Here is a 20,363-nt window from a genome sequence, read left to right as displayed (position 1 = left end):
GCAAGGAGTCGAAGAAAAAGGAGGACGCGTGCTCCACGCTCAAGAGCTCGATCCTGTGCGGCTCGCAGGAGACCTGCAAGTGGATCGGCGCCACGGCCACGACCGACTGCGCCGTCATCCCCGACAAGTCCAGCTGCAAGGCGCAGAAGAAGGCGGGCTGCAAGTGGTCCGGGGGCCAGTGCAATGCGCCGGCGTCCGAGTGCAAGAGCAAGAAGTAGGCGCGCCGCGGCGCCGCCGCGGGCCCATGCCCCGCGGCGAGCCGACGGAGGCGCCCGCCGCCGCGGGCCCATGCCCCGCGGCGAGCCGGAGGGGGCGCGTCTGCGGCTCGCCGCGGGGCATGGGCCCGCGGCGCCGTCCGACGCGCCCCCTCCGGCTCGCCGCGGGGCATGGGCCCGCGGCGGCGGGCGCCTCCGTCGGCTCGCCGCGGGGCATGGGCCCGCGGCGGCGCCGCGGCGCGCCTACTTCTTGCTCTTGCACTCGGACGCCGGCGCATTGCACTGGCCCCCGGACCACTTGCAGCCCGCCTTCTTCTGCGCCTTGCAGCTGGACTTGTCGGGGATGACGGCGCAGTCGGTCGTGGCCGTGGCGCCGATCCACTTGCAGGTCTCCTGCGAGCCGCACAGGATCGAGCTCTTGAGCGTGGAGCACGCGTCCTCCTTTTTCTTCGACTCCTTGCACTTGTCCTTTTTCCACTGGCAGCCGAGCGCGTCCCTGTTGCACGCTTTCGCGCTCGTGTTGTCCTTGCAGCTCCCGCCGCCGGAGGGCTTGTCCTTCTTGTCCTCGCACTTGCCCTTCTTCTCGTCGTACTTGCAGCGCTTCTTGTTCGCCTTCGATTTGCAGGCCGCCTCGTCGAGCTTCTTGCACTTGGTGGTGGGTTCGCCGGCGTCGCCGCCGGAGGACTCGTCCTTGCACTTGCCCTTCTTCTCGTCGTACTTGCAGCGCTTCTTGTTCTCCTTCGACTTGCAGGCCGCCTTGTCGAGCTTCTTGCACTTGGTGGTGGGTTCGCCGGCGTCGCCGCCGGAGGACTCGTCCTTGCACTTGCCCTTCTTCTCGTCGTACTTGCAGCGCTTCTTGTTCTCCTTCGACTTGCAGGCCGCCTTGTCGAGCTTCTTGCACTTGGTGGTGGGTTCGCCATCGTCGCCGCCGGAGGAGGTGGTGGTGGTTTCGCCGTCGTCGCCGGCGTCGTCGCCCTTGGACTCCTTGCACTTGTCCTTCTTCCACTGGCAGCCGAGCGCGTCCCTGTTGCACGCTTTCTCGCTCGTGTTGTCCTTGCAGCTCCCGCCGCCGGCGTCGCCGCCGGCGTCGCCGCCGCCGCCGGCGTCGTCGCCCTTGGACTCCTTGCACTTGTCCTTCTTCCACTGGCAGCCGAGCGCGTCCCTGTTGCACGCTTTCTCGCTCGTGTTGTCCTTGCAGCTCCCGCCGCCGGCGTCGCCGCCGATGTCGCCGCCCTTGCACTTTTGCTTGTCCGCCTTCCACGTGCAGTCGGCCTTGTTCTCGCACACGCTCGCCTTCGTGATGTCTTCGCACGTCCCGGCCGTCGGCCTGGTCGTCGGCTTGGCCGTCGGGTTGCCCGGCGCGGGCGTCGGGCGCTCCGTCGGCCGGAGCGTCGGCTGGGGCGTCGGCGGCAGGACGCAGACGCCGGCGTCGTCGCCCTTGGGCTTGCACTTGTCGTTCTTCCACTTGCAGCCGAGCGCGTCCTTGTTGCACGCTTTCTCGCTCGTGTTGTCCTTGCAGTCCCCGGCGCCCTCGGGTTTGTGCCACGCGCAGCCCGCGCTCTTGCAGCGGTTCCGGGAGTCGATCTCGCCGCAGGGGACGTCCGAGCAGCCGGTCGCGAGCGACCACTCGCACATGTGCGCGGCGAGGCACGTCACCTGGATGCCGTGGTCGGCGCAGGGCTTGTAGGCCGTCGGCGCTTGCGAGGCCGTGGGCCGGAGCGTCGGCTCGGGCGTGGGCTTGGGCCCGAACGTGGGCTTGGGCGTCGGCTCGCGCGTCGGCCGGCGCGTCGGGTCGCCCGGCGCGGGCGTCGGCTTCGCCGTCGGCTCCGCCGAGGGCCGGGGCGTCGTGGGCCGCGCCGTCGGGTCGCCCGGCGCCGGCGAGGGCGCGGGCGTCGGCGCGGGCGACATGTCGTAGAGGCCGCCGAAGATGGACGTGTCCGTCTCGCCGTCGTCCTCGTAGGCGCGCTCGGGGAAGTCGACGTTCGTCGACCGCCGCACGGCCTGGACGTCGCAGGCGGCGCCGCTGTAGCCGTCGTTGCACTCGCACGCGCCCGTCGCGAGGCACGTGCCGCCCTGCCAGTGGCACTTGTGGCCCGCGGCGTCGCCGGGGCAGTCGACGACGCCGCAGTCGGCGCCCGAGTAGCCCTCGGCGCAGGCGCAGGCGTTCGGCGCGGCCGGGTCGGCGCCGCAGGTGCCCTGCATGCTGCACGAGTTCTCGCAGCCGACGTCGCACTTGGCGCCGCTGAAGCCGCAGTAGCAGACGCAGACGGAGCCGAACGAGAGGCCGCCGGCGGCGCACGCCGCGTCGTTGGTCGGGTCGAGGTCGTCGGCGACGTAGGCGGGGAAGTAGACGCCGTCGCCGGCGAGCGTGCCGCAGAACTTGGCCGCGGTCGCGGTCGTGAGGTCGGCCTCCGCGAGGACGACGGCGAACGCGGGCGCCGCGGCCGCGTCGTAGCGGACGATGGCCTTGCGCGAGAACGCGAGGTCGCCGGTGCCGACGAGGTCCGCGCGCGTCGGCAGGCAGAGCTTGGCGGACTCGAAGGAGCCCGCGACCGTCTCGACGCCGACGCCGTCGCCCGCGAGCTGGCCGACGACGACGCCCGCCGCGCTCTCGACGACGTACGCGTCGACGCGCGTCGTCGCCTCCCAGCAGCCGTCCGCGTGCATGCGCCGCGCGCCGGGCACCTCGCCCGCGCCCATGGACGAGAAGGCGACGTCGACGTTGTCCGCGTCGTCGGCCGGCGCCTCGTCGAAGCCGCCGCCCTCGCCGAACTCGCCCGCGCCGCCGGCGGCGCACGTCTGCGTTGTGTCGTCCCACGCGCAGCCGAGCTTCTTCAGCTTCTTGCCCTTGAGGCAGCCCTTCTTCCGCGTCGCGCGCTCGCACTTCTTCACGTCGACGCACTTCTTCCTGCCGCTGCGCCACTCGCAGCCGAGGTTCTCGCCGGTGGGCGCCTTGCAGTGCGCCTTGTGCTTGAGCTCGCGGCACTTGGGCTTGCGGCACTTGTCCTTCTTCCCGCTCCAGTGGCAGTGGCCGTGGTACTTCTTCTTCTTGCAGATCTTGCGCTTCTTGATGTCGCGGCACTTCTCCCGCTTCCGCTTGCACTTGCCCTTGAGGTGGCTCCAGGAGCACGAGGGGGAGGCCCGGGCGCACTTCCTGCGGCTCTTGAACTCCGTGCAGTCGCCGCGGTACTTCGCCGCCTTGTCGGACGCCGCGGCGAGCGCGCGCGCCGCGGGCGCCGCGGGCGCCGCGAGGCGCCGGTCGAGGGTCGTGTCGTCGGCGCACTCCTTGGTGAAGATCGCGGACGCGCAGCCGGCCTGGAGGGGCTCCTCGAGGCCGCAGAAGCCCGTGCCCTTGCCCGCGACGGCGCCGCCGCCGGAGTGGGCGCCGCAGACGGCGGGGTCGGCGTCGCCGCACTCGCAGAGCAGCTCCATGACGACGGCGGACCACATCGTGTGCGTGAGGTAGAGCTGGCTCCGCTGCGACGCGGCGAAGGCCCGCATGAGCGGCGGGCCGAGCTCCGCGTCGATCTTGCGGCTCGACGTCCGCGGCGTGACGACGTTCAGCGGCGCCATCTCGACGCGGGGGAACCACGTGAGGTCGCGCACGTACGCGCCGCTCCACTGGCCGCCGTGCCAGTGCCAGGCGCGGACCTGCGTGCCGCCGCAGGCCTCGCACTCCTCCGGGCTCTTGGAGCTCGCGCCGTACCACTCCTCCTCGCAGCGCGTCGCCGCCTCGCACTCGGCGCGCGTCGCCGACGGCGTCCGCCACGTCGCGCCGTTGCCGCGCGCCTCGCAGTCCTCGGGAGAGTTCGAGCCGAAGACCTTGCACCCGAACTGGTGCCACGCGTAGCGCTCGCAGCCGTAGGTCCCAAAGTCCTCGACGCAGACGCCGCTGGGGCGCTTGCAGTCGTCGCAGGACTCGTAGATCCACTCGTAGGTCGTGGTCGTCGTGCCGTTGACCGTGACGGTCGTCGCGTTGTCGTAGTGCGCCCAGCACGTGTCGCCGTGCGCCCAGCCGGCGTCGCCGCAGAGCTCGCGGCGGTTCCACCACTGGTCGTCGCACGTGCCCGCGGCGTCGCACGCGGCCTCGTCGGTGCACGTGTCCCACCGGATCGCGCACTGGAGCTCGGGCCGCGCGTCGTTCGCGAGGTAGCAGTCGTCGTACGTGGCCTGCGACGCGCAGTCGGCCCACTCCCAGCCGGACGCCTCGTTCGCGAAGCAGTCCGCCTTGGACTCGCCGACCTGGACGACGCCCGCGGCGTTGAAGCAGAGGCCGTCGTCGAGGGCCTCGTCGTTCTCCGACATGCACCGCTGGCAGGACCGGTCGCAGGCCTCGCCCGGCGCGGCCGCGCACTGCTCGCGCGTGTAGCCGCCCCACTGGTGGCGCAGCTCGCCCGCCTCGTCCTCGGCGTAGAAGCCCCTGCACTCGCCCTCGTTGCACTGGGCCTCGGTCCCGAAGCGGCCCGGGCGGTAGTAGATGTCGTGCGGCACGAGCGCGCCGCCGACGGCCTCGCACGCGCCCGCGTCGAGCAGCTCGTCGGTCTCCCGGCACGCGCCCTCGCCGCCGCGAGCGTTCGCGTCGTACCAGCCGCCCGCCTCGCAGTCCATGCGCGTCTCGGTCCAGGAGGCCCTGGCGAAGGTGCAGTACCTGAACGCGCCGCCGCTCTCGTACGCGGGCGCGACGGCCATCTGCTCGTAGACGCCCTTGCCGTTCGGCCACGTGTACACGGTGACGGCGCCGGAGCACTCCGACTCGGCGGCGGAGAAGGAGCAGAGCTCGTCGTCGAAATCCACGTCGCCGCCCAACTCCCAGTCGGGGCCCCGTACCACGTAGCCGCAGTAGGACATGTCCCAGCTCTCGACGGGCGCCGTGTAGTAGCAGCCCCGCGAGCACCAAGTCCCGTGCCACGGGTAGGCCGGCGCGACGATGTAGTCGTCGTCGCGGGTCGGGCTCGGGCACGCGTCCGCGGCCGGGGGCGCGCCGGCGTAGTCCGACACGTGCGCGAAGCACGCCGCGCCGTCGGCGGCCGGGTCGCCCGTGAGCGCGACGGCGCGCGCGCAGGAGAGCCAGTGGGAGTCCTCGTCCCAGGCGCCGCCGAGCGCGGCGCAGTCGGCCTCGGTCAGGTCGCCGTCGCTCCAGTAGCACGTCGTCGGCTCGCTCTCCTCGTAGCACCACGTGCCGTAGCACATGCCGCACCAGCCCTCGTCGACGTCGCAGGCCTCGCCGTGGTGGTCGCCCCAAACCTCGCGGTACTCGAGGCTGTTGCACGCCTCGAAGGACTCGCACTTGGCCGCGTCGATGGGGACGAATTTGTCGCCGCAGCAGTCCTGCTCGTCGTGGCAGTCCGCGCACGCGTCCTGGTCGCACGCGTCCTCGTCCCAGCACTCGAACGACGCGTGCTCGTTGCAGTAGGTGTGGCAGTCGTTCGTGCCCCAGTCGCACCACGTCATGAACTCGCCGTAGCAGCAGGCGCCCTCGGTGGGCTCGTCCCCCTCCTGGCGCCAGCTTCCGCCGTAGATGGCGCAGCACGTCGGGTGCCCGAGCTCGTGCGCGTCGGGGAAGCCCGGCTCCTTCCAGGTGCACTGCTCGTAGTCCGGGTCCCAGGGTGCCACGCTGACGTGGGCGCCGGCGGGGCAGCATTGGCCGCACTCGCCCCAGCACCAGTCCTCGTCGGATTGGTCGTTGTACCACGTCCCGCCGGCGGCCTCGCAGCCGGCGGACGTCTCGCACGGCTCGCGCTGCGCCTCGCGGCACTGGTCGTAGGCGTCGCAGGGCAGGCCCGAGGGAGTGTTCGCCGGCGGGAACTTGCAGTCGTGGTGCCCGCAGTCCCCGTCGGCGTTCTCCCAGGTGCACTCGAGGTTGCCGCCGTAGAACGCGCAGAGGTCCGCGTTGCGGTAGAAGTCGCTCCAGTGCTCGCAGGTCTCCCAGTCGTAGGTCGACCAGTCGTCGCAGGAGGCGGGCCGGAAGCACTCCGGCGTGGAGAAGCCGTTGGCCTCGCAGTGTTCCCGGTGCTGCGCCCGGTAGGCGTCGACGAGCGTCCACGAGTCGCACGCGTTGTCCATCTGGCACTGGCGGTCGCAGACCCAGCGGACGCCCGGCGGCGAGTTGATGCCGTCCTCCCACTGGCGGTCGCCGATGCAGTGGTCGTCGGTCATGCGGGCGACGAAGGCGTCGACGTAGCCCGCGTCGTCCGTCGCGGACACGTTCCAGTCCTGCTTGAGGAACCGCATCGCGACGGCGTCGATCTTCGACCCGTAGCACTCGGCCTCGCACTTGACGAAGTCCTCCGTCGTCGTCTGGCAGACCTTGGAGGCGCTCCAGGATTCGGTCTCGCAGGTGCTGTAGGAGCAGTAGCAGTCGTCCGCGGTCTCGCAGGCGTTGCCGACGTCCGAGTCCTCGCCGTTCTCGATCGCGTCGCGGCACTCGTCGCGGAAGCGCCAGAACTCGTCGAACTGGTTCTTGTTCGTCTCCGACGCGGCGCCGGACGCGAGCGCCTCGGCGCAGGCCGCGGCGCCGTTGACGCTCTCCATGATCTGGGGCAGCTTGCCGAGCATCTCCGCGACGGACGCGTTCGTGCACCGCGTCCGGAGCGCGGGCACGTCCGCGGACTCGACGACGCGCGCGAAGCCGTTGGGCACGTCCGCGGGGCGGCAGCACTGGGCCCGCCGGAGCTCCCAGTTGCAGCAGGGGTCGCCCTGCCAGGCCGGGTTCCGGTCCCAGACGTAGGTCGTCGCGTTGTAGACGTGGTAGTCGTGCGGGCAGTAGTCCTCGACGCCCGAGAGGTACGTCGTCTTCTCGCCGACGACGAGGAGCTCGTCGACGAGGTCGAGGGCGTCCTTGTAGGCGGCCGACGCCGCGAGCTGGGCGATGCGGAAGTTGGCCACGCTCAGGTCGCCCCAGTCGCGGACGTCCATGAGCGCGTCGATCGCGCCGACGAGCTCGGCCTCGACCTCGTGGAACGCGGCCGCGGACGGCTCCATGACGCGCGGCGCGAGCTCGATGGTCGCGCAGGACTCGATGGCGTAGGCGCAGTCCGTGTCGGCGCAGCCGCTCGCGAACATGGCGTCCTCGCCGAAGCGGAGCGCGAGGCCGCCGCCCTCGAGCGCCTCGTCGACGCGGACGTCGCCGCCGTCGCCCCAGATCCACTCGACCTCCTTGCGGAGCGTGCCGTCCCAGTCCGCGTAGATCCAGGAGGCGATGGTCGCGCCGACGTAGGTGCCGGGCACGAGCTCGCAGTCGACGTTGCCCGTCGGCAGGCCCCCGTACGGCGACCACTGCGAGTCCCGGTCGCCCGTGTCGTGGACCGCGCCCCACTTGAGGCGCCTCGCGAGCATGTCCGTCGCGTGCGCCATGGGGTCGCGCGCGCAGGGCGGGAGCGTGACGAGCGCCCGGCCCGACCAGTCGTCGCAGTGGTCGTCCTGGTACCAGTCGTCGTCCCAGTCGCTGGAGTACTCGTCGTAGTAGTAGTAGCCGCCGAACGCGTCGTCGCCGTCGCCGTCGCCGCCGACGCGGCCGTCCTTGACGACGAGCCGCGCGACGGACTCCCAGCCGCGGTGGAGCGTCCGGCCGTAGTCGCGGTCCCAGCTCGCCTCCTCGTAGATGTCGACGTTGCCGTACTCGTAGACCTCGTCGAGCGCGACCTCGGTCATCGGGAAGAGGTCGCGGTAGCCGTAGCGCGCGGGGAGCGTGCCGTTCCACGCCGTGAGGGCCGCGTGGACCTCCGGCATGTCCTCGCCGAGCTCCGCGAGCTTCTCGTCGCTCATGTGGAAGGTCGGGTGGTAGACGTAGGGGATGTAGGGCGTCAGGTCCTCGAGGACGCCCGCCTTGTCGATGAACTCGCACGTGACGACGAGCACCTCCGCGCCGACGATGGCCCAGTCGTCGGACACGGCGAAGTCGAGGCGCTCGAGCTGGTAGGCGCAGTCGTTGGCGACCTGGGGGAGCGCGTAGTCGTAGGCCTGGGGCGCGTAGGCCTCGCAGCCCGGGTCGCGGCCGCCGACGGCGCCGACGGCGCCGCAGTACTCGGCGACGGCGGCGTCGCAGGCCCGCGCGCCGTCGAGGTCCGTCACCTTGAGGCACGCGTCGACCTCGCAGGGCGACGGCAGGTCGTCGCTCGGCCCGAAGCCCAGGCTCAGGTCCATGCGCTCCTTGCACATGGGGCAGTAGTCGCGCGAGTTGCCGCCGATGACCTCGACCGCGTGCGCGCGGTAGCAGGCCTCGCAGGGTTCTCCCGGCGTGTGGCAGTAGGTGAGCCGGACGTCGTACTCGCACTCGTGGCAGCCGTCGAAGCCCTTGCCCTCGCACTCCTCGCCCCAGGTCAGGAGCCCGTCGCCGCACGTCGAGAGCTTCGTCTTGCAGTCCTCGTCGCCCCAGTGGTCCTTCGCGTTGCAGTCGTCGATGGTCAGCGTCGTGCACTCGTAGAGGAGCTTCGCGTTGGCCGCGCCGCAGATCGTCGTGGCGTAGGGCGACGCGATGGCGTCCCAGGGCGGCGGCGCGTAGGCGTCGTCGCCGAACGCGCCGGGCGTCGCGCGGCGGACCCACTCGTGCTCGCCCGCGCGGAAGGCCTTGGCCGCGCCGTAGGCCTCGAGGACCTCCCGCCGGTAGAGCGAGCACGCGGACCGCTCGCAGAGCGGCCGCGCCGCGAAGGCCTCGCAGGGCGCGTGGTGCTCGCCGAACGACGGCGCGCACGCCGTGTCGTTGAGCCCCGGGCCCTCGCAGTAGTCGACGACGGCCTCGGCGCACTGGTGCCGCGCGTCCTTGGTCTTGCCGGCCTTCGTGCCGGCGACGTCGTAGGCGGCGCAGCAGGCCTGGACCGCGGTCGCGTTCGCCGCGTTCGCCGCGCACGCGTGGCACGCGTGGCCCGCCGCGCAGAAGGAGAAGCCGCAGTACGTGCCCTTCTTCTCGTCGAAGCCGGGGTAGTCCTCGGCGAGGCCGCGGCCGCCGAAGGGGAACCGCCCCGGGGCGCGGTCCCACCAGGCCTCGAAGGCCGACTCCTCGTCGATCGCGCCCGCGCCGAGGCGCCGGTCGCGGCGGTTCGCGGGCGTCCCGACCTCGGAGCCGTACGAGTAAGTGTAGCTGTAGGAAGCAAGAGAAAGGCAGTCGCTGGCCTCCTCGAGGGACGTAATCCCGCGCAGCTCCACGAACCGGACTTCCGCGATGCCCAAATAGACATCGAAGGCCTCCTCGAAGAAGAGGCGGATGTGCTGCGTCTCGACGGGGCTTATGGCGAAGCACGCGTCCATGACGTCCGGGAGCAAGCTCGGGTCGCCGTTGCCGGCGAGCATGCCGTCGGTCTCGTCGTAGGTCCAGCTCGGGCTCGTCGTCCAAGTCGAGCCGTCGTCCGACGTGTCGACGCGCACGCTCGTAGCCCCGAACATGTTGTCCCCGCTCCAGTCCCAGACCAGGCACACGCCCGTCACGGTGTGCGTCGCCTTGAGGTCGTAGGCGATCGACTGGTTGGTCGAATTTTCGGCCAACCAGCCCGTGTCGTTCTGACCGTCGAGCGTTCTCCCGCAGTGGGCGCCGTCCTCCTGCGACGAGGCCGAGCACGCGTCCGCGTCCGGGAGCAGCTCCATGAAGCACTGATCGGTGCCCGTGGGCGGGGCCGTCGGTTGGGTCGTGGGCGCGGTCGGGTACCCGGCGCCACCGTCACCGCAGGGGCCGCCGGCGTCGCCGACGCCGCGCAGTTCGTCCGACTTCTCGTCGAGCCAGGCCGGGCACCCCAACCAGCCGGTGGGCGACGTGCCGACGAGCACGCCCTCGACGAGCACGCCGATCGGGACGCACGTGGTTGATCTGATGTGGCACTGGCCCCAGTAGTCGAGCCCCACGTGCCGGTCGACGCACTCCTGGCCTCGGAACATGTCCCGCATATCGGTCACGGACGACACGTTCCAGAAGCCGATGAACTGGTTGAACCCGTCACACTCGTCCGTGCGTCCGTCGTTCTTGGCCGCATTGGACGCGAGCATGCCCGCCATCGTCGTCACGGACGACACGTCCCAGTCGCCGATGTCCTCGTTGAAGCCGTCCACGTCTCGGAAGAGGCCGCTCATGTCCGTGATGCCGGACACGTTCCACGTGCCGACGGGGCCGTAGAGCTCGATGGCGAGGTCGTAATCGGTCTTCAAGAGAAAGGCCGCCGCCTCCAGCGCCGCGTCGCCCTCGAACGCGTGGCCCGGGGCGGGCGACGGGGCGGGGGACACCGCCGGGGCGCCCGAGGGGGCGGGGGACACCGGCGGCGGCGGCAGGTTGCCGTTGCAGACGTCGACGAGCTTGTCGACGAAGCGCTTCTTGGCCCGCGGGTGGCGGCGGAACATGTCCCACGCGTCCTCGCGCGCGTACTGCGTGATCTGGCTCTTGTAGGCGACGCACTCGGCGCGCTGGCACGTGGCGGCCTCGTCCGCGAAGGGGCAGCCCGTCTCGGCGTAGCGCTCGTCGAGCACGTCGTCCTTGGCGGCGCCCGAGACGAAGGGGCCGGGCGCGCCCGAGACGGCGCCCAACGCGTCCTCGCGGTGCCACTCGACGTTGTGGTAGAAGCTCGTGCAGCCCGTGGCGGAGCATTTGGTCTCGTTGTTGCCGCAGTAGCCCGTCATGTCCGCGGCGCACGCGGACCCTTTCGGGTCGCCGAGGCAGGCCTCGGAGATGCAGGGGTGCGACACGCCGTGCTCGGCCTCCTCGGCCTCCATGTCCGCCTTGTCCTGCATCGTGAGCGAGCCGTAGCCGCCGTGGACGTAGTCCTCGAAGGCGTCGTGCTCGCCGCAGAAGCCGAGCGTGTCCTCGCAGAGCTTGCCGCCCTTGGTGCCGGGCTCGCAGACCATGCCCGGGCCGGAGCAGATCTCGCAGTCGCTGTCGGCCTCGTACCGGAACTGCTTGGCGTGGCAGCGCCAGGTCTGCGCGAGGTCCAGGCAGTGGTCGTGCGCGCCGTAGTAGTGGTCGTCGTCGGCGACGCCGCCGCCCGAGTAGTACGTCTCGCCGTAGTAGAAGTCGGAGTACTTGTACTCGCCGTAGTAGTACATGTGCTCGTCGTCGTCGCACTCGTGCTGGGTGCCGTCCTCGCCGTAGCACCAGTTCTGGAGGCGCCGCGCGCCGCGCGCGCCGGCCTCGCGGCCCGCGGCCGCCGCGCCGCGCGCCGCGCCGGGCGCGCGCGCCGCGAGCGCGGCCTTGGACGGGCGCCGGGGCGCGCCCCCGGCGGGGGCGCCCGCGCCGCGCCGGGGCGCGCCGCGCCGCTTGGCCGCCGGGGGGTCGCCCGGCCGCGCCGCCGGCGGCCGGCCGACCTTGGGCGCGCCGACGGTGACCTCCGCGCGCTTCTTGATGTTCTTGAACGCCGCGGCGCTCGACGCCGCGAGGGCGAGGAGCACGAGGCGCGTGCTCATGTCGCTGTGGCCCCTGGACCGGAATCCGCGAACCTACGAGTTCGGTCTTCGAGCGGGGCGAGCGCGGAAAGCGGCGCCGAGGCCCGTCGAATGTCGTGTCGGCGGGGGCGTCGGGGGCGCCCCGGGGCCGGGGCGGGGGGCGAGGGGGGTCGGCGGGGGGGGGAGGGCGGCGGGGGCGCGGCGAACGGCTTTCGAGCGGTACCGGACGCCGTCGAGGCCGCCGGCGTTCGCGCGCGCGCGCGGGGGCGGGGGGGCATCCGGCGGGAGAGGCCCTCGGGGGTCGGGTCGGGGCCGGAGGGGGGGGTGACGGGGCGTCTCGGGGGTCGGCCCCCGGTAAGCGGGCGGATTTTTGCCGTCGAACGGACGAATCGATCGCTCTTCGGCTTCTCGGTCTTTTTCGCCGGTGTCTTCGCGGGCGATGGGCGGGGTGGGCCGCCCAGGGGGCGCGGCGAGCGAGTAAAGACCGTCGGAAGGGGTTTTGCGCGGACACGGTGGCGCGCGTGCTCTCTGATCCTCAACCTACCGCGATTTGGCACGATCCGCGGGTCAAATTTGGGTGAGAGATGAGATCGAATAGCCGGCAAGAGGCGCCCGGGATAAAAGCCGCGGTACCCTACGCCGGGTTCCTCGCTCGCGGGCCCGGCACCCACCCACCCACCTCCTGGCCAATCAGGGACCTCCTTTTCGTTAGTTACCTTCAAGTTGCCGCTCGCCGAATCGCCACAACGCGCGCGCGCCCGCGCCGCCGAACGTCGAACGGCCCGCGCCGGCCGCGGACGCGAGCGCGCAGCCGCCGAAGAAAAAGAAGAAGAAGGCGCCGACGCCGAAGCGCCCCGCGGCGGAGCCGAGCCGGGCCTCGAAGCGCAAGACGAAAGCGCCCGACATCTACCAGGGCGACGACTAGCGGAGCCGCCGCGCGGCGCGCTGCGCGGCGCGCGCGCGCGCGCGCGCGCGGCGCGCGCGCGCGCGGGACCTACCAGTAAGCACTCAGTACACCCTGCGATTTCCAAATCCGGGCCCCGGGCCCCACCCACCCACCTCGGCGTGAGGTTCGAATCTTTTGTCCGTGGTCGCCTCGTGTAGCCGGGGCAAAGTTTGCACGTGCGCGACGCTTGCCGTTCGCCCGCACGCATGAAGGCGCAGCAAAACGCCCCTGTGCGAATACCCGAACCAACGGCACGCTGCTCTGAACCGGATGGAAAGCGGCGAAAAGGCCGCGACCTGAGAGCGCGACGGCGCGCGGCGGCGGGCCTTAAGTTCAGCGTCCGCAGAAGCAGTCTGGCTAGCTGCCAGGACCCGTCGCCGCGAGCGCGTTGCGAACGCGGGAGGGTGCCTGGCGGGCTCCCCCGCTCCATCGGCACGACTCGCGACGCCTCGGATGCGTCCACGGGACCGTGGCGCCCTGCCAGCAGCGCAGAATTACCCCCGGCCAGACTCGGAGAGGTCGAAGACCTGAGAGCGGCGTCCAGCGCGCAATCAACAACGTGACGCAGCGCCGCAACCATCGACATCCTGCACGCAGTGCGCTGTCATCAACGACCTGCACGCAGTGCGCTGCCATCAGACGCATTGCAACGTCAACAAACGCATCGATCGCCGACAACGCCAGTAAATGATGCAAAAAACACTACTGCACTTGCTCGCGTTGTGTTGCGCTGCGACGCAAGCGTGGCAGGCGCCGCTGCGACGCGTCCCGCAGTTGCACGCACCGGCACGCCTCGCGGCACCGCGACGCATCGACGCCTTCGCCGCCGCGCTCGCCGCCGCGGCGCCCGCGCTCGCCGCCGCCGCGCCGGCGCGCGCCGCGGACGCGAGCGGTGGCGACGTCGCGGGCGCCTACGTCGCGCGGGATGCCGCGCCGGAGCTCCGGCCGCGTCGAGACGTCGACCGTTTGTCCGCAGGTACGCGTGGTTCCTCATTTCGGCCGTCGCGTTCGTCAAGGGCGTCGCCGACAAGGTCCGGCGCTGAGGACGCCAAGTCCGGAGTTCGGGCGACCTCGACGCCGGGGGCGTCGCCGGCCGCGCCTCCTCCCGCCGCCGACCGGGCGCGGTCCGCGCGCGCGCGCGCGCGCGCGTCGCCGGGGCCCCTACCTCCCGCGCGTCGAGCTTGGCGGTCGGAGCGCCACGCAGAGCCGTCTGTGCGTAAACGAGCGCGAGTCACCGCGGGCCCCCGGCCGTCGCGGCGCCGGGCGCGGCACCGCCGGCCGTCGTCGCCCGACGCCCCCCCCCCCACCGGCCGTCGTCGCCCGAACCGACCAGGGCCTCCGTTACCGCGACGCGCGCGCGCCCGCGTCGTCGCCGGCCCCGGGTCGTCGCCTCACCAGCCGCCCGCGGCCGGCGGCGGGCCCCAGGTCGCGCCCGCGGCGCCGCGGACGAAGCGCGCCGCGCGCCGGTCGGGCGGGAGCCCCGTGACGAGGAACGCGCCGGCGAAGCCGTTGTGGTCCTTGGCGACGGCGAAGGCGTAGCGGCGCGTCGCGAGCCAGTCCTGCGTAAAATGGAAGAGCGTGGCGTGGAGCTTCTGGTGGCTGCGCTGGGGCGCGTGGTGGCCCGAGCCCGTGACGACCCAGACGCCCGCGGGGTGGCCCGCGAGCGCGGCGTCGAGGACGGCGTCGAGGACGACGGGCGCCGTGCGGTTGGACTGGAAGTGGAGGTCGACGACGTCGCCGCGGTCGTGCGCCGCGGCGACGAGGCGGTAGCGCTCGATGGGGTCGCGGACCTCGAAGACGCGCGCGTTCCGCAGGGGCACCCAGATCTCGCCTGTGTGGAATTCAAATCTTCAACCCGACTTCGATGTGAGCGTATGCGACGGTTTCGACGCAATCTCTTCGGCTGTGCTTCGAGAACTTGACGAGAGCAATCGATTCGTCCAAAAATCAGCCGAATCGACTTCGATTTGACCGAGCTAGAGAATTCTCAAGTTTGGTCAGGACCACCCAAACCAGTGGTTGAATTCCACACTGGATCTCGCGGGGCACGCGGACGGCCCGGCGGCCGCCGCCGGCGCTCTGGGGCGCCTCGACGTAGGCCGGGACCTCGAACGCGCCGGGCGCGGCGGGCTTGGCCGCCTGCGCGGCGAACGACGGCGCGCCGAGCGGCGGCGGCGGCGGCGCGTCGCCGAGGCCGAGCGCCGCGAGCGCGCTGAGCGCGGGGAAGGCGCCGGCGTCGAGGTCGCTCTCCGCGACGTCGTCGAGGGGCGCCGAGGCCGCGGCGCCGTAGGGCACGCGCGGCCCCTCGGCGGCCGCGAGCGCGTCGCCGAGCGACGCGCCGCCGCCGAGGCCGAGGCCGCCGGGCCGCGGCGCGAAGGAGTCCTCGTAGGGCGCCGGCGCCCGGGGCGGCGGCGCGTCGGGGAAGCGCGGCGGCTCCGGCGGCGGCTCGTAGCGCGCGAAGCCGAAGAGGCTGCGGAGCACCGTCGTCGCCTCGCGCTGCGACCGCGAGACCATCGCGCGCTCCTCGGCGCCGCCGCCGCGGGCCGTGAGCTCGAGGAGGTCGAAGGCGTGGGTCACGAGCACGCTCCCCATGTTCTCGCTCGCGCGCAGGCCGTGGTCGTTGAGGTAGTCGTCGAGCGCGCGGCAGTCCTCGCGCGCGAGCGCCGTCCGCGTGAGCGGGTTCGCGAACGTCGCCGTGGACACGAGGTACGTGGCGAGCACGGCGCCGTCGAACCAGTGCCAGCGGCCGCTCTCCCAGAGGCCGAAGGGCGGGTAGCCCAGCTCCGCGAGGGGCTCGAGCGAGATGGGGTCGCAGCACTCGTCGCCGCCCTCGCCGAGCGCGCCCGGCGCCTGCCACCAGCCGTCGCCCGCGGGCGCCGGCGGCGGCGCCGCCGGCGGCGCGGGCGCGGGCGCCGGGCGCGCCGCGGGCACGCGGCCCCGGCCGTCGTGGTTGTAGAGGCACGCGGCGTTCGCGCAGCCGGCGCCGAAGCGGCACGCGATCGACGCGCACGTCTCCCGGAACCGCGCGGCCTCGGCCTTGCCCGGGTGGCGGTTCGCGCACTTGTCGCCGAAGCTGCAGGCCCCGCCGATGAAGTGGACGCAGATCTCCACGTTCTTCACCGCCTTCTTCGCGGGCTTGGGCGGGTGGCGGTAGACGCAGCCCTTGCGCGTGCACGACGCGCCGTACTGGCACATGGGCATCTGCTGCTTGTTGCGCGGCATTTTTGGCGGGCTTTCCGACACGGACGGACGCGCCGGACGCTATGCACCTCGCCCCGCGCCGCGGCGGGGGGCACCGAATATGCTGCCGGCCAAGGCCGTCCCGTCGCGTCTGCGGCGTCGATCATCAAAAATGCACGGCCCGGCAAGGGAAATCTCGCCGGGGCAAAGGTCGGCCGGGCCATGAGTCCCGCGCGAAGTCCCGCGCGCGCCCGGCGACGCGGAAGCACGCGAGTCACGAGAAGCTGTAGCTTCTACGGTACAATCGTGGTGTTGATTTTGGAATTCAGCAGCTCAAACGGCGGCGGTATATGTTAACGACCCCCCCGGCCCCTGTTCACTCGGCGGCCGCGAAGCGGAGCGCCGCCTCTCGCATGCCCCCCAGGCGCGCGAAGATCACGCCCGCGGCGCCCTTCTTCGCCCAGACCTTGGCCGCGAGGTCGACCTTGCGGAGGCACCGGTCGAGGACGTCGCCGTCGGCCGGCGGCGCCGACGCGAGCGCGGCGGCGCCGCCGGGCTCCGTGGCCATGGCGACGGCGGCGGCGCCGGGCTCGAGCGAGAGCGACACGACGGAGCTCCCCGCGGCGTCGACGGGCTCGCCGGTGACGAGCGCCGTCGTCGCGCGGTAGCTCACGCGGAGCCGCACGGCGAAGGCGCCGCGGCGCGCGTCGACGTCGCTGCCCGGGAGCGGGTCGACGCGCGTGACCTCGAAGGACACCTTGCCCTCGGCGCCCGCGGCGCCGACGAGCGCCTCCGCGAGCCAGGCCCAGAGCGACGCCGTCGCCGCGTTCGCGGGCGTCGCCGCCGCCTCCTCCTCGACGACGGCGTGGCCCTGCTCGCGGTTCACGTCGTTGACGAAGGACGTCCACTCGTCGGCGAGCGCCTTCTCCGTCCGGCTCTTCACCCGCGGCTTCCTCATCTGCTTCGCGCGCTTCTCGGCGCAGGGCCCGCGCCAGATGCGCGGGATCGAGCGCGCCTTGACCGGCTTCTTGTCCTCGTCGCCCTCTAAATAGTAAAAAATGTGGTCGACGCCGAAGTCGCCGTGCGTGACCTCCCGCTGGCACGCGGGGCACGTGCCCAGCAGGAAGCGGGTCGTCTCGGCGACGCCGCCAAAGTTCTCGCGGAAGTCGGCCGCCACGGTTTCTAGTTCCGCCGCCGTCGCGCGGACGCGGCGCCCGGGGAAGCGCGTGTGGTCCACCTGCCCCTGGACGAGGCGGCCGTAGTCCGTGTCGTGGTCCGTGTTCGCGTACTGGGCCGCGGCCATGGCGCGCAGGTCCAGCGACTCGGCCGACGGCGCGAGCTGCTGGCGCTTGCCTTTGACCTGGTCGACGAGCGCCGCCATGACGCAGCGACGAGACGACGACGACAGCAGCGAGACGAGACGACGACGGCGAGCACGACAGCAGCGAGACGAGACGAGACGACGACGACGCAGCGACGGGCGCGAGACGACGACTAGTCTACGGGCAGCCTTTAAGGCCCCAACCGAAAAAAGGCATGTCGTATGCAACGATCTCCCCGGCTCAAGCCTGAAAGCCGATTCTTGAACTTGCGGGCAGCCCACACAGTTTTGATCGTCGTCGCGCGCCGCCGACCCGCGCCGCATGGCGTCGCCGTCGCTGGCGAAGCGGCGGTCGTCGCTCTGGGCGCGCTACGAGGCCGCGTGCCGGGACGCGGCGCTGCTCGAGAAGCGGGCGGCGCCGATCCCGTCGGGCCTGAGCTCGCTGCGGCCGCCGGCCTGGGAGGCGGGCGACCTCGAGCAGCTCGAGTCGGCGTCGGCGCTCGACGCGTGGCTCGAGGCGCGGCGCGGCGAGCTCGAGGCCTACGCGGCGCGCCTCGCGGCGAGCCAGCACGACCGCGCGGGCGACGCGGCGCCCGCGGCGGAGCCCGAGGCCGTCGCCGCGGCGTGCGCGGCGCACCGCGTCGGCGGCGGCGAGCTCCGGGCGCTCCGGTCCCACTTCGGCGCCTACGACCCGGAGCGGCGCGGCGCCGTCGACGCCGCCGACGTCGGCCCCCTCCTCCGCGACATGGGCGGCGACTACGACGACGCCGAAGTCCGCGCGATCCGCCGCCGCGTCGACGCGGCCGGCGACGGCGTCGTGCCCTTCGCGGCCTTCCTCGCGTGGTGGGCCGGCGGCCTCGACGGCCCCGCGCCCGGCGACGGCCCGGCGCCCGCGCCCGCGGCGGCGCCGCCGCGCGCGGCGCCGACCCGCGAGCTCCGGAGCGGCGGCATCGCCGAGTGCGGCTCTTGCGCGCCGCCGGACGCCTTCCGGAGCGCCGAGGTCGCGCCGGGCGTCTACCTCCACGCGACGGCGGCCGGCGGGGCCTGGACCTTCGCCGTCGAGCGCTGCGGCCTCGCCGCCGTCGAGGTCCGCGCGGACTTGGGCGGCTCGCGGAACCTGGCCGCGGACGCGCCGCCCGGCGCCGTCGTCGCGGCGCCCTTCGCCCTCGTGCGCCTCGCCGGCGCCGCCGTCGAGGCGCCGGGCGAGCCCTGGCGCCTCCGCTGCGCCCTCGCGTACCGCGACGCGTCCGCGGGAGAGGCGCCGGCCGCGGCGGCGTTCGAGGCCGACGGCGCCTACGTCGACGGCGCGTTCCCGCCGGCGCCCGAGTCCATCGCCCGCGACGCCGCGGACCCGCTCCGGGCCGCGCCCGTCGCCTGGCGGCGCTGCCTCGGCGGACACGACGAGGCCGCGCGGCGCGCGGCGCTCTTCGGGCCCGCGCGCGCGCGGCCCGGCGACGCGCGCGGGGGGCTGCTCGAGGACCGCTGGCTCTGCGGCGCCATGAACGCCCTCGCGGAGCGGCCCGACGCCGTCGAGGCCTGCTTCCCGGCCCTCGACGGGCCCCACGAGGTGGCCTGCCGCCTCTTCCTGCGGGGCACGGCCCGAACGGTCGCCGTCGACGATCTCGCGCCGTGCCACGCGGGCGCCGGCGGCGGCGTGCTCTTCACGGCCTGCGGCGACCGGGACAAGGCCTGGGCCCAGCTCCTCGAGAAGGCCGCGGCCAAGGCCTTCGGGTCCTACGCGGCGCTCCGGCGCGGCTGGGCCTACGAGGGCCTGCTCGCGCTCACGGGCGCGCCGTGCGAGGCCGTGCGCTTCGGCGACGCGCGCGTGCGCCGCGACCTCGAGTCCGGCGACCTCTGGGCGAAGCTGCGCTTCTGGCTCGACTCCGGGTCGCTCGTGACGGCGTCGACGCCCGACGACGACGACGGCGACGCGCGCGCGGACACGGTCTACACGCTCCTCCGCGCCGCGGACGTGCTCGGCGGCGCCGACGGCCACGAGCGGCGCCAGGCGCTGCTCCTGCGGGACGCCGGCGGCGTCGGCCCGCCGGACGGCGTCGTCGACGAGGCGCCGCGCGACGGCGGCGACCGCCGCAAGGAGCCGGGCACGTTCTGGATGGACTGGCGCGCGGCCGCGGCGACCTTCGCGCTCCTCAGCGCGTGCCACCTGAACCCGAGCGGCGGCGGCGCCTGGCGCACGGCGTCCCTCGACGCGTCGCTCGCCGAGGGCGACGCAGCGGCGTACGCGGACCTCGTCCTCTCCGGCGGCGGCGCGCCCGCGGACTGCTACGTCGCCGCGCACCAGGCGGACGAGCGCGGCGACGGCGCCGACGCCTACGTGGACCTCGCGCTCGTCGTCCTGCGGCGCCGCGACGGCGGCGGCTACGACCTCGTCGACGCCGCGTTCCCGTCGCTCGAGCGCCAGGTCGCGACGCCGCGGCTCCTCCTGGGCCCGGGCGCCTACGTCGTCATCGCCTGGTCCTCGGGCGCGCGGCTCCGCGGCGGGCGCGCCGCGGACGTGTCCATCGTCGTCCACGCGGCGACGGACGCGCCGCTGGCCCTGTCGCCCGCGCCGGCGGACGCGGCGGCGCTCGGCGACGCCGTCGACGTCGCGCTCAGGACGCTCGGGGACGCGTCGCCCTACCCGGAGCACGGCTTCACGATCCACGCGCTCACGGCCGGGGGCAACGGCGTGTCCTTCGCCGTCGAGAACCTGGGGGAGAAGCCCCTCGACTTCACGATGGACTGCGGGAACGCGCGGAACGCCGCGAGCCACCGAGGGTCGCTCCAGCACACCGCGGCCGTCGCGCCGGGCGCGCTCGCGCTCCTCCACCACCTCTCGCCCGCGGGGCCGGGCCTCTGGTCCTGGTCCTACGAGTGCGAGTGGCACGAGGCCGGCGCCGCGCCCGCGCCGCGGGAGCATGACGCGCGCGACGGCGGCCCGTTCCGACCGACGCTCGCCTACTAAGGGGCGAGGGGGGTAGGTGTTTACATGCCAGGCGACGAGTGGAGGCGCGATGGGTCAGGCGGCGTGCGGAAAAAAGCAGATGGTGCTCGGGAAGAAGGGCGAGCGACGCGAGGGCGGGTCTATCTCGCCGCGGCGCCGTTGACGGAGAGGCCGCCGCCGTTGCTCTCGCCCGCCTTGCCCCCCGGGGACGGCTCCTCGGGCGACGCCTCGGGATTCCTCGCCGCCTGCTCCGACACCTTTTTCAGCGTCGACGTCCGCTTCTTCGATTTTTTGGGCGGCAGCTCGCCGGCCGCGATCGCCGCGGCCTCGGCGGCCTTGGCCTCGCGCCGCAGCGCCGCCTCGGCCTTGGAGACGCGCTTCATCTTCTTCCCGGGCGTCGGC

At 73.1% G+C, this 20,363-nt stretch overlaps 2 protein-coding genes across 2 annotated transcripts; one reads left to right on the top strand and one right to left on the bottom strand.

Moving 5' to 3' along the window:
• Positions 1 to 458: 458 nt before the first annotated feature.
• On the bottom strand, positions 459 to 17,077 carry AURANDRAFT_71358 (hypothetical protein; the record flags this gene model as incomplete). The annotated part of the gene is made up of 6 exons (XM_009037362.1): positions 459 to 10,064; positions 10,452 to 11,624; positions 12,080 to 12,110; positions 13,912 to 14,347; positions 14,547 to 15,702; positions 16,136 to 17,077. The coding sequence occupies 6 exons, from the start codon at positions 17,075 to 17,077 to the stop codon at positions 459 to 461; spliced, it is 13,344 nt and encodes a 4,447-aa protein (XP_009035610.1).
• A 262-nt stretch (positions 17,078 to 17,339) lies between these two features.
• Positions 17,340 to 19,982, top strand: AURANDRAFT_63204 (hypothetical protein; the record flags this gene model as incomplete). Its single annotated transcript, XM_009037528.1, has 1 exon — positions 17,340 to 19,982. One exon carries the CDS (start codon positions 17,340 to 17,342, stop codon positions 19,980 to 19,982), a length of 2,643 nt encoding a protein of 880 aa, XP_009035776.1.
• Between the last annotated feature and the right edge of the window lie 381 nt (positions 19,983 to 20,363).

The sequence above is a fragment of the Aureococcus anophagefferens genome (genome assembly GCF_000186865.1).
Source record: "Aureococcus anophagefferens unplaced genomic scaffold AURANscaffold_6, whole genome shotgun sequence".
NCBI classification, from domain to species: Eukaryota; class Pelagophyceae; order Pelagomonadales; family Pelagomonadaceae; genus Aureococcus; species Aureococcus anophagefferens.
Note: the sequence above shows the minus strand (reverse complement) of the source record. Positions and strands in the feature narration are given on the sequence as shown.